The sequence below is a fragment of the Gavialis gangeticus genome, unplaced genomic scaffold (assembly GCF_001723915.1).
Source record: "Gavialis gangeticus isolate Ggan-Ray unplaced genomic scaffold, GavGan_comp1, whole genome shotgun sequence".
NCBI lineage: Eukaryota > Metazoa > Chordata > Crocodylia > Gavialidae > Gavialis > Gavialis gangeticus.
Genome location: NW_017729030.1, coordinates 7,902,468 through 7,915,373, shown reverse-complemented (window position 1 = coordinate 7,915,373; position 12,906 = coordinate 7,902,468). Strand labels below are relative to the sequence as shown.

At 44.7% G+C, this 12,906-nt stretch overlaps 1 protein-coding gene across 1 annotated transcript in view; it reads left to right on the top strand.

The window, feature by feature from the left end:
• The window catches only part of CFAP97 (cilia and flagella associated protein 97), a 40,050-nt gene that overhangs the window by 18,504 nt on the left and 8,640 nt on the right, over positions 1-12,906 (top strand). The window contains exon 4 of the mRNA XM_019521915.1: positions 11,221-11,489. Within this exon, the coding sequence (XP_019377460.1) occupies positions 11,221-11,489 (269 nt within the window). The remainder of the gene's footprint in view (positions 1-11,220; positions 11,490-12,906) is intronic.

Below are 12,906 nucleotides of genomic sequence, written 5' to 3'. Positions count from 1 at the left end.
GCTGCAGCCCAGTGTGCCCCACCCCACGCAATTCCTGGGGCATGCAGTTCCCACCCACCCCCCATGCCCTCCCAGGTTGCCTGGTCCCCCCATACCCTCCCCCCGGGTGAGCTGCTCATGGCTCTGTCCCACCCTGCCCCTGCTCCAGCCTCGCTCACTGCTGTTGGGGTGGGGAGAGCAGATCAAGGCCCCAGTGGTGAGAGAGGGAGTGGGGCTAGGGCTGGGGCCTTGACCTGCCCCACTCCCTCCACCCCTTCCCTTACAGACTTACCTGCTGGGGAGATGTGCCCCCAAATAATGTTTTCTCCCTCTGCCTCAATCTGCACCCCCCTTCCCTCCCCACAGACTTACCTGCTGGGTTGGGGGGAGCGCAGGGTAGATCTTGGGTTCCTTTCAAAAATTCCGAAAGTGATCTCCGACATAAAAAGGTTGGAGACCGCTGCCGTATGCTCTAGCAGCTCTTTCGTGGTGGAGAAGCTCCATGCATTCACTGGAGCATCCATCATATTAGCACAGGGTACTGCTACATAATTGAAAGTATTATGTTCGTAGATGCCTGGGTCGGATTGGACTTCAACAGATTGAGTCCAAACCCCTGCCTGGGCAGGAAAGAGTGCTGGGGTCAGACGATCCCAGCCAGATGCCTATCCAGCCTTCTCTTAAAGACCCTCAAGGTAGGGGAGAGTACCATCTCCCTTGGCAGCCCATTCCAAGTTTTGGCCACCGTCACCATGAAGAAGTTTTTCATGAGAGGGTCCAGAGGAGGGCCACTCATATGGTTGAGGGCCTCCGTGGGCAACCCTATGAGGAGAGGCTGAGGGACCTGAATCTCTTCAGTCTTTGCAAGAGGAGACTGAGGGGGGGATCTTGTGGCTGCCTACAACCTTATCAGGGGCCACCAGCAGGGACTCGGGGAAAGTCTGTTCACCAGGGCCCCCCTTGGGATCACCAGGAACAATGGCCACAAGCTGAGGGAGGATAGGTTTAGGTTAGATACAGTGAAGTAGTTCTTCCTAATAAGGGTAGCCAGAGCCTGGAATAGGCTTCCCAAAGAGGTGGTGCTCTCACCTTCCCTGGAGATCTTCAAGAGGAGACTGGATAGGCACCTGGCTGGGGTCTTATGACCCCTGCCACCCCCAGTGCTCCTTCCTGCCCATGGCAGGGGGTCAGACGAGATGATATGTCTAGGTCCCTTCCGACTCATTGATTCTATGATGTCTAGCCTAAATCTGCTCTCTGTCAGTTTGTGACCATTGTTCCTTGTTACCCCAAGGGTGGTGAACAGAGCATCTCCAATCCCTTGCTGTGCTCCCCACTGCTAATGAATTTGTAGGCAACCACAAGATCACCTCAGCCTTCTCTTGCGGAGGCTGAAGAGGTCCAGGTCCCTTAGTCTCTCCTCATAGGGCTTGGCCTGTAAACACTTAACCATATGAGTGGTCCTCCTCTGGACCCTCTTGAGGCTATCCACATCGTTCTTAAAGTACAGTGCCTAAAACTGGACGCAGTACTCCCAACAGATTTTTGGCCCCTTCCCCCCTTTTCCCTCGCGCTGGGATTGTCTCCCTCTGTTCCCAAAGGATCACTTCCTTTAGGAATGACCACCCTTCCTGGACTCCTATCTCGCTGATACCCCTATCTTGAAGTGCATCATTGACTAAACTCCCGAGTCCACTGAAGTTGGCTTTCCTAAAGTCAAACATTTCCACCCTACTAGTTATCTTACCCAGTTTTGCCATATGGTGAATTCAATTGATTGATGGTCATTGACCCCAAAGTGAACATGAATCTGCAGCTTCCCCACCAGGTCATCCCCCATAGCCAACACCAAGTCCAGTAAGGCATTCCCCCTAGTGGGGCAGTATACCTCCTGCATTAGGTGAAGGTCCTGTACACAGGTTAAGAACCCACATGAACGGTTGGATTTGGCTGACTGCTCCTTCCAGCAGATGTCAAGGTAGTTTAGGTCCCCCCATGACAACCCCATTCTTAGGCTGTACGGCATCTGAGAGTTGCCTCGGGAATTCCAAGTCTAGCTCTTCCTCTTGATGTGGTGGTCTGTAGCAGACCCCCACCACCAAGTCCATTGCCCCTTCACTTCCATGTATCCTAACCCACAATGCTTCAACTTTATCCTCCTTTAATACCATTTTGATTAGGATAGATGTATAGTGTTGTGCACGTGTATTCATTATTTGAAGGGAAATGACTCATTTGATAGCTGGTAAGTCTGGGAGGATTCCTTACCTGCTAAACTCGGGGAATTAAAACTTGATGAAAGTGTGTTTTGGGATGAAATGCTGTATGTAGGGCAAAAAGTTATTTTCACAAAAAACCAAAATCAACTGTTTTTCAGATCTTTAAGTAATAAAAGTTGAGTAGCGAAAAGTGGAATTTTTATAGAGCTGTCATTTAGAAGTGCTAATTTGCAAACACGACTCCTAAATGCCTTCAGTTTAAAGCAGTTATATTTGCAAACATAAGAAGTATTAATTATTTTAGGTACTTTGAATCTTAAAGCAGACAGGACATTGAACTTTCAAAAACTGCTTTGGGAATACAGAAACTACTGTAATTTTGTAACTCAGTTATTTTTAGTTTGTATAGAATGAATTCATGGGAAAACTTAATGTTTCTGAAGGAACAGATGAAATGTCTAAGCCTAAAAATGCTTTTTATCAGTTTAATGGGAGCAAGGTGTACCATTAGAGACAGGATTGGAATATCTTCAAAATATCAAGAGCTGCTTTTTAGTACAATGTTAATTAAATCTTACTGATGACACTTTAAAAAAGACTGTTTTTATAACATTCTGGTACAAGAGAGGTTACAAATATATCTGGTCATGACTGTCTTTCAGAATTGTAGCAGTACTCAACCTGTAGCCTGAAGAGTTGTCATCCAGCCCATGGGGATCCCCATGAGCTCATTACCCCTAGCATGTAGTTGGAAGTCGAAAAACCTTTACAAACCTTAGCCTAATGGCAAAAGGTAATATCCATCTCATGGAGGCTCATGCAGTTGGCTTACACTAAATAAAAAGTTAGCTTATTATCGTAAGATCTAATCTTTCGTCTTTAGCAAGGTTTCTGATACAGTCTCCCATGACATTCTCACAGGCAAGCTAAGGAAGTATGGGCTGGATGAATGGACTGTAAGGTGGATAGAATACTGGCTGGAGCATCAGGCTCAGAGAGTAGGCAGCTGGTATCAGAAGAAGTGCCCCAGGGTTGGTCCTGGGGCTGGTTTGGTTCAATATCTTCATCCATGACCTGGAAGATGGCACAGAGTGCACTTTCAGCAAGTTTGCAGATGGTGCTAAGCTGGGGGGGAGAAGTAGATACAGTGGAGGTAGGGCTAGGATTCAGAGTGACCTAGACAAATTGGAGGATTGGGCCAAAAGGAATTTCATGAGGTTCAGCAAGGACAAGTTCAAAGTCCTGCACTTAGGATGGAGCAATCCCATGTACTGCTACAGGCTGGGGACTGACTGACTGGGCGAAGCTCTGCAAAAAAGGACCTGGAGTTACAGTGGACAACAAGCTAAAAATGAGCCAGCAGTGTACCCTAGTTGCCAAGAAGGCTAATGACATACTGAGCTGCATTAGTAGGTGTGTTGCCAGCAGGTCAAGGGAAGTGATTATTCTCCTCTATTCAGCACTGGTGAGGCCACATCTGGAGTATTGTGGTCAGTTTTGGGCCCCCGCTACAGAAAGGATGTGGCCAAATTGGAGAGAGTCCAGTGGAGGGCAACAAAAATGGTTCAGGGGCTGGGGTACATGGCTTCTGAGGAGAGTCTGAGGGAACTGGACTTATTTGGTCTAGAGAAGAGAAGAGAAGACTTAGGGGATCTAATAGTAGCCTTTAACTACCTGAAGGCTGTTCAAAAGAGGATGGAGCTAGACTGTTCTCAGTGGTGGCAGATGACAGCAGAAGGAGCAACAGTCTCAACTTGCAGCAAGGGGAGTTTAGGTTAGATATTAGGAAGAATTTTCTCACTAGGAGGGTAGTAAAACACTGGAACAGGTTACCCAGAGAGGTGGTGGAAGCTCCATCCTTGGAGGTTTTTAAGACCTGGCTAGACAAAGCCTTGACTGAGATGATCTAGTTGGGGCTGGTCCTGCTTTAAACACTGAGTTGGATTAGATGACCTCCTGAGGTCCCTTCCAACCCTAACTTTCTATGATTCTTCAGACTGACATTTTATTTATTTCTATCTCTTGTCCCTTATCCTGTCAGTCTTCTAAGGTGAAGAGCACTCCTTATTTAGGCTGGATTGTGGGATTGGAGGGACTAATGTAATGATGTTATGTCTAGCTTCAGTTTCAGGCTCAGTGTAGGCTGATAGAGCTGCCTAGAGAAGGCTGATGTAGGCTGGCATTCCAGTATACACTTCCCTAAAATACATCAGCTGAGGTGGGAAAACCATTTTCTATTGGCATAGCTGCATCTATACTGTGTCTGTTTGCAACTAGGTCATCTAGTGAGTTTGATTTTTTTTTTTCCTTATAGGCAATGTAGCTATGTTAGTGTATGATTTATAGTATATACCAAGTTTGCTGTGACTTTCAGCAATTCTTGATCTGTATAGACAAGAGGTTTCAAACATCTGGCTTGTGGAGCATCTCCGGCTGGATAACTCATCTAGAGATGCAGCCTGCAGGGCTTCTTGCCTAGCTGTCAGAGCTGCTGTGCCAGCATGGTCAGCATCCAAGAGATGAATGACACTTTAGAATCTTGCCTAGCATTTTAAAAAGAAGACGTGTAAAGTGCATAAAAATCTACAGAACGTTTGGTATTTTGGTTAACGTTTTTTCATGGCTAGGATTTCTGTTACCATTCCAAAAGGGGAATGAAAAAACAGCAGAAAATATTTTTAAGATGCAAGGTTTTTTGTTCATGTGCAAATTTATGAGGGAAGGGGAGAATATGAAATAACAGATTTCCAGAAAATCTGTTTTTAAAAATGTCCACTGTCATGTTTAAAAAAAATCTAGAAAATAAGTCTGGTTGGTGTATTATGAGATGTAGGAGTTTAGACTGAGAAGAGAAACTCATTGGAGGAATGTGTCATTCTTGAAATATTTTTAAATATGTCTCCATAAATGTGATAGAGCAGCATAAAAGAGAATACCAGGCAAATCCTGAGGCAAAAGCACTGATACAATGCAATGGACTTTCCTGGTATGGTTGGAGTAACTGATGTAGTGATACCTGTATGCTTTAAATTTCAGCCTTGCCATGATTCAGACAACTTAATTAACCTTATCTCGTTCTAATTCATTTGACTCATTAATTATCACTTGTATTTTATATAAGTTTGTAAGATTTTTTTTTTATTCTGCAAGATCATTTGAATTTTTAAGAATTGCTGAATTATTACTTTCATAATCTGTTAATGGCTCAAAAGTACAAGCATTCTCTCCATGGAAGCCCTGCTTTGTAGAAGGCTTTTATTACCAAAAATATACCCTTTACTGCTTTACCTACACATGAACATTAGAGGTACTTTCTGTGTGACTTTTTGTATGCAGGTACTGTTCCTTTTTCAGAAACTAAACTGGTTATACCTAAATTTCAGAAAAAGAATAATTTGTATTTTAAGTCATTTAACTCTTATACACTTCTAAAAATATTTCCATTCTAAAAGTCATCTCAAAGCTGTATTTAGTTATTATTGTTCTAATTCAGGAGAGGAGAGTGTAAAGAGCTCTATTCTTCATGTGAGTACTAAATTTAAAATGTTTGTAGGCATGAACTACAAGTAAAGATGTGCCACTTTAACTAAATTGCTTTTGGCATAATTTCTGTATGTGGACAAGCGTTAAATGTTTTAATTTGGTACCCCGCCCTGACCGTTTGCAGTATTCTTGCTGTCGGTCTCTGTAGCTGAAGTTCAGGGAGGGAAGTGAACGGAAGAGGGTTGTTATTTCTAGGCTGCCTCTGGTTTCTCCTCAAATAGTACCTGATGAAGTAGGTTGTTGCCTACCAAATGCTGTGCATTTGAACCAGTTAGTCTATAAGGGCATCTTTACATGTGGTGGGGGAGATGCTTTAATTAGAGCAGATCTTGGGAGGTGCTCTAAATAAAGTGGCTGAAATGTCTCGTGTATTCAGCATCCCATGCTTCAAAATGATGGTGGGGCGCTTTAACTGAAGCTTGGTGAGCTGTAGTTAAAGCACCCTCACTGCCATTTTGAAGTGTGGAGACATTGAATACAGGAGATGCCGAGGCTGCTGGAGTGTGCTACGGTGAATTTTGGGGTGGCTGTAGCCCAGCCCATAGCCCCCGAGCCGACAGTATGCAGCCTGCCCTCGCTTTGTGCACTGATCTGGGGGGCACATGCCCCCATGCCTCCCCCAGGGGTGCACGCAGCAGCAGGAGCCCCCGGTCCCCCAGACAAGCTGCCTGCATCTCCTTCCTGCGCCCTGCCCTGCTCTAACTGGGCAGCGCCTGCCCCAGCCCCACTCCCTCCCTCACCATGGGGGCCTTGATCTGTCCCCCCACATGCTCCTTCCCTTCCCCTGTCCCTTCCCCCGCAACAGTCTTACCAGCCAGATGCTGCTTTCCAAACTGCAGGGCTGCATATTGGCAATTGGATCAGTGTCAGCTGATATGGCTGGTTAATAACTGGCCATCAGTGTCGGCCAAAAAAACCTTTATCGATGCACCTCTAATGAGAAGCAAACTGAGCAGCTAAGCTCTTTTGGAAGAGTGATCACCAGGGATCCAGGTTTCCCATAGGAAAATGGAGAAAAACATGGATTTCCCCCTTTACCAGAGGAAAACACCAATTTTTCATTTTAGCAGAAAAACCTACGGATTTTGCAGTTTTGCAAAGAGCTCTCTGCAGGCTGGCAGAGTTCCAGACTGCAGGGGGCTGGGAGGGAGCGGGAGGATGGTGGTCAGGCAGGGGGTACCACATGCATGTTACATGCACTTGGCCCCAGGCAGCCTGGAGAGCAGCTCCTGCGGGTAAGTCGGGGGAGGGGGGGGACACAACTGAGGCCCTCATAGGGAGGGAGGGAGTTAGACAGGGCTGGGGCTGCTGGCCAGCTGGGGGGTACATAGGGCTTGGGGCCCGGGGCTGCAATGTGTGCCTGAAGGGCCATGGTGGGGAGCAGGATGGGACCATGGGCAGCTCATCCAGGTGGAGGGGAAGGGGGGAACTGTCTCCCTGCCACTGCATGCACTCCCAGGGAGCAGGGGGACCTGTGCCCCCCAGATCTGTGTGGGGTGGGGCTAAGCATGAGCTGCCCGCTGCCAGCTCAGGCTTCTGTCCTGCTGCCATCCTTTGGGGCCTCTGTTGCCCAATGGGTGTGACCCAGTCCTGCAGGGCAGAGCGGGGCCACGTAGAAAAGCCACTTGCCTCTACTAGCTCTGCACTACCCTGACACATCCCCTGTGCATACAGCAGCAGCGGGGGTGACAGTGCAGGGTTGTGGCCCTTGCTGTGCCATGCACAGGGGATGTGTAGCCAAGGCAGTGAAGAGCTTGCAACAGCAAGCAGCTTTCCTGCCTAGCCTCACTCTGCCCTGCAGTGCTGGGTCACACCCACTGAGTAGCAGAGGCCACAAGGGAGGGCAGCAAGGCGGGAAGCCTGAGCCTGCAGCAAGCAGCCCATGCCTGCCCTGCGTGCAGATCTGGGGGGTACAGGTTCCCCCTGACCCCTAGGACTGCACGCAGTGGTGGGGAGCCAGCTTCTCCCCCTGCCCGAGCCAGCAGCAAGAGGGCGGAGAGGGGAAGAGGGGCTATGCTCCATGTTCCACTGCAGCAGTTGCTGCCTTCTGTTGGGGGCAGGAGCTGTGGACCCGGGTCCCTGGCCCCATAGCCCTGACATCTGGGGGCCCCTCTGGCAGGGCTGTGGGTGGAGTGAGGGGTATGAGCAGGGCCAGGGGGCTGTGGGGAAGAGGAGTGAGGAGCACCAGCAGGGCCAGGGAGGCTGGGGGTGGGGGGAGTGATGGGGCCTTTCATTTTAATCATGGATTTTGGGGGTTTTATCAGAGAATTTGTGATTTTTAGGGCAAAGCAGGATCCCTGGTGATCACCCTTAGGAAGTCTTGCCTGCTTGCAGCACAGCTCTGAATCCTAGTGCAAAACTCAAAGATCTTGTATGGCCCAGTTAGGTATCAAGGTGTAGTGGATGGCAGTTCTGACACCCTACTGGCTTACCAGTGAAGTAGCGCTGAGTGGTATTCCATGGCAGAGCTTTCCTTGGAAACTTAACCAGTTTTTCCCCTTCAGCAACTAGCTGTTTCTCTCATGTTCATACATGTGCTGTGCTATTGTCAGTAACCCTATACCCTCAAGAGCCACCACAGTGGTGCTGGCAGAAGTAAGTTCAATTTCTACACTAAGGCAAAACAAATACGAGCAGTAATAATAATAATGATGATGATAAAACTGCCAGGCGCCTGGGAGAACGGACAAGAGCATCTATCTTTTGTCTTTACGGTAACCATTCCATTCCTTCTGGTGAGGTAATAAAGGTAGTCAAGGCACTGATATGAATAGAATGAAAAGAGGGACTGGGAAAGGGTGACAGCTGAGGAAGCGGTATGTAAAAGGGCATGAAAAATTAACAAATGATGAATGGGGAGAGAGAGAGAAAGAAACTAAAAGGTAAGAAAATACACTTTGCTTAGTAAAATGTTTGTGTACATCATGTTTCATTGAAAAACTCATAAGGAAGAGTACAACCAGGTACAGTCCATATGAACTGATGTAGAATTCACATTTAATTCTACATAAATTCATTCCCTATTATCTATTCATTGTGAATAGAATTCACATTAGATGTCTTGGCTTCCTGATGAGGTGTCAGTGCAGCTTAGTGCTCCAGAAGCTGCACACTACTGTTGCATAAAAAAACCTCTGAAATAACTATAGGGAAATATAGCAAGCCTTTTAAAATCATAGAATATTAGGGTTGGAAGTAACCTCAAGGTCATCTAATCCAACCACCTGCTTGAAAGCAGGACCATCTCCAACTAGATCATCCCAATCAAGGCTTTGTCTAGCTGGGTCTTAACTCCAAGGAAGGAGATTCCACAACCTCTCTAGGCAACATATTCCACTGTTTTACTACACTTCTAGTGAGAGGTCTTTTTTCTTAATAGCCCTTTGTTTGGCACTTGCATATAAAATAGTTGAGAAGCTTCTTGGATCTCTCTGGGCATTCCTAAAAGAATTTTCAGACCAGTACTGAAACCATGAGACAGGTATTTGCCTCTGTATCTTCCTTGTTCTTTTCACTGCTATATGCTGATAACTTCTAACAAGTGCAAGTGGTAAAGAGACTTATCAAGGGAGATGATAAATATTGTTGTGCATTTATAGCTAAAGATCTTTAAATGCTTTGTCAAGTCTACTAATTGTATACCTGGAGGATGGAAGAACAGCCACGTGTGGGATGGGGATGAATTGTGACAAACACATTAACAATACATAGTCAAGTTACACAACCAGTTAAATCAGGAAGTGAGGAATACTGTGTTTTCATTGAAATTATAAATGGAATTTAATTATTCACAATGTAATTCCGAGAGTGGGATTTGGCCAGAATATTAGTGATGGCACGTCTTTCTTCTATGAAAGCTGTGTTGGCATCTCCACTGACACCTTTTTGGTTTTATGTCTCTGTTGAGAGATTTGCACCAGCCACTTAGTGCCCTAAGTACCATAATAGGGGCTTAGATTGAATGGGTCTTTGTGCAACAACTTGTTTTTATCTCTTACCTTCCATCCAAATACAGGGCTTCCTTGACTTAAAGGATATTGGGTAGTATGGCTGTAGGGCATGGGGAGCAAAAGATGAAATCTGTTGTCTTCAGCTGTTTCTTGGTAATTAAGTTAGCAATTATGTTTGTTGTGCGTGATATAATTTTCTCTTTCAAACTTATTCAAGTAACTTCCAGGTAGACTTTGTTCTTTTCACAGGAATATACTTGATGCAGTTGTGCTGGGAGCGGACAGTGCAGTTTTGTGTTTCTATGTAAGCTCTGTGGTTTTAGTTATCTTCTGTGTTTTTCCTTTTTGTCTTGTCCCCTGTAGGTTTATCCAGGTAAATCACATCACAGGTCTGTATCACTGAATGGCTTTGGTAAATAACTGCCTTTGTGTTCTTTTAGAAATGACTTGCTAAATTGTAAAGATGCTTTTCAGGGTTTACACTTTTTAAATCTGTTTTATGCTTACTTGCTTTTTCAGTAGTTTGATATGGTGACTTGCATACTATATTGGTAGTTATCTCTGTTGATACGAACTAACTTGAAGTTCCTGTTGCCAAAGTTTGGTCCTCAACTTATTAGGAGATCCTTCTGGCTGGTAAAGTTCACTAGTTCCCACAGGAAATCTGCAGGAACCAGTGAACCATGTTAGGATCGGAGCAGAAGCATTTAGGCCAGGTTTTTTAAAAATGATTAGTGGCTTTTTGGTTTGGGGGTTTTTTTGTTTTTGTTTTTGCATGGCCTAATTTTGGGGTGCCCAACTTGAGACACCTTTTGAAGCCCAATCTTTTTTGTTTTTGTTTGTTTGTTTGTTTTCCTCCTCCCCTTCCCCTTATCGTGTGTGTGGTGCCCTCCTGATTTCAGTGCCCTGGGTGGTTGTTCACATCACCACCTGTAAGGCTGGCTGTGTGAGGGAGCATAATTGTAAAGGCACCAATTAGTAAACTCTTGCTGCATGGCCCCTGGCTTATACTGATCAGGAGGGTGAGCTGATCAATCAGAGGAGACAGCTTTGCAAAGTGTCAGTTTTTGTCCATAACAAATTCTACTGTTCCCTTTCTAAATAATAGATAGTTCTATGAAAGTATTTACAGCATGTACTCTGTATGTGTGCCTGCATACTGATGATCCTTTTAAAGGCTGAGGTGACTTTATGGGGCCTGAGCTTCAGATGTAGGTGCTTGGCACTTCTCAACCCCATGACAATTGGGCATTGCAGATGCTCAACACCTGTCAAACACAGTTCTCCAGTATTTGTGGAAGTCTTGCTTCCAAAAGTGTTCAAGCTAAATAGGTGGCCTGATTTTTCAGGGGCCAGGCAACTTCTGTTAAAGTCAGTGGGTTGATGGTGGCTGGCACCGCTGATATTCAGGCACCCATGTTCAGAAATTCAACTTTGTATTTCTGTCTAAAATAAACCAGAGAAATGTAGAAAAATAACTTTTTTATTTACTGTTTTCATCTGACCGCTTTTTCTTTCACATTTTTAAGCTTTTCTACACTTGGAGAAGAAAGAGCAGCAAAAGATGGTCATTGATCCGCCATCTAAAGGATCAAGAAAAAATTACTCTTTCACAAATGAGGAAGTAAGGCAAATTGATCGGGAAAACCAAAGGCTCTTAAAAGAACTGTCCAGACAGTCTACAAAGCCAAGGAGCAAAAGTGCCACACTGAAGAAGTCTACTCTCCCACCTCCTAAGTTATACCACAGTGCCCTCAACAGGCAAAAGGAACAGCAGAGGATTGAAAGAGAGAATCTGGTAAGTTATGAAGTATTATAGTTTTGGATTGGTGAAGTGGGAAAGGCTACCTATTTGATGCTAACCAAGCTATTAAAAGAGTATTTGAAGCATCTTGTTAGAATTTTTTTCAATTTTATTGTGGGAAGGCTGCAATCATGATGTTGATGCATCATAAATTATACTGATACATCAGTGACAGGAACTGAAAATGTTAGGAATATGGAATAATATCTAGACACTTGCATGCCACTATAGCATGTGAATGCATAATATTCATGTATATTTGATAGAAAAATGTACCTTTCCGTGATAAAAATGGAACTGTTTGCAGTATATGAAATGCATTTAAAATGATATGGCATTGGTGTCTTGTATCACTGTTCCATCTGAGGGGAATAACAGCTTCCTGGGGCAGGGGACTGGACTCGGTGATCCTCTGGGGTCCCTTCCAGCCCGAATGTCTGTGAAATCTATGAAATATACCCACCATTCTAATTCAACAAGTACAGTTTCTTTTTCTTTAAGACCAGGAATGAAGAAGAAAAAAACTTTAGCAATGAAACCCATTAAACACATGAAAAGCAAAATTTAAACTATCAGAAATAACTGAGTGTATAGCTAGCAGTCATTTTCGGTAGCTCTACCACGCTCCTACTCCCATCATGTTGAACCTGTATGGTAACCATGGTAACTTATTTTAGTGGCAAAGAGAAATCTAGTTTTAATTGTAATATGGCTGTTGATAAGGATAGTCAAATAATAAATGCATAAAAGTACAATTTTAGTTTATAATGACTATCATATTGTTAGATAGTAGTGAAAATTTTGACACGAGACGTGTTTTATAATAGACATTTACAGCCCAGCAGATTTGGTTTTTTGACTAATACTTTTGTCAGGCCTTGCACCATGATCCTTGCCTCCAGGGCAGCTGCAGGTTTGGGGAAAGCTGTTCTATGATTCCTTTCTAAGCTGACTTTCAAGCACTCTACCAAGTGGTCTTGCAAATGCTTAAAGAAGAAGAAAAGGTTACTCACCCATTTTGTAGCGTATTCGTGGAGATGCATTTTATGTGGCTGTTCCACATCCTGCCTTGCATCCTGTCTCTCATGGAGTCACAATTCATGTTGAAGGAACTAAGGGAGCCTCAGGGCAACTCTGCCCTTTCTTCCTGCCTCCATTTTAAGGCTATAATTATGTGCGTCATTCATGGCTCCAGTGGTTCAAGCTGCAAGCAATTATTCTAACTTGTGCGCAGGCCTTCAGTGCAAAGGGGTACAACATACCTAGTGTTCTGCATTTTCATTTTTTTTATTTTAAAAAAAAAATTCTGGTAATTTTTTCAGGGTTTATCTTCCAGACATAAAAAATGGGTTGAAATTGGGATAAAAGGAAGAAAAGCAGAAAAATCCATTTAAATCGGGGGGGGGGGGGG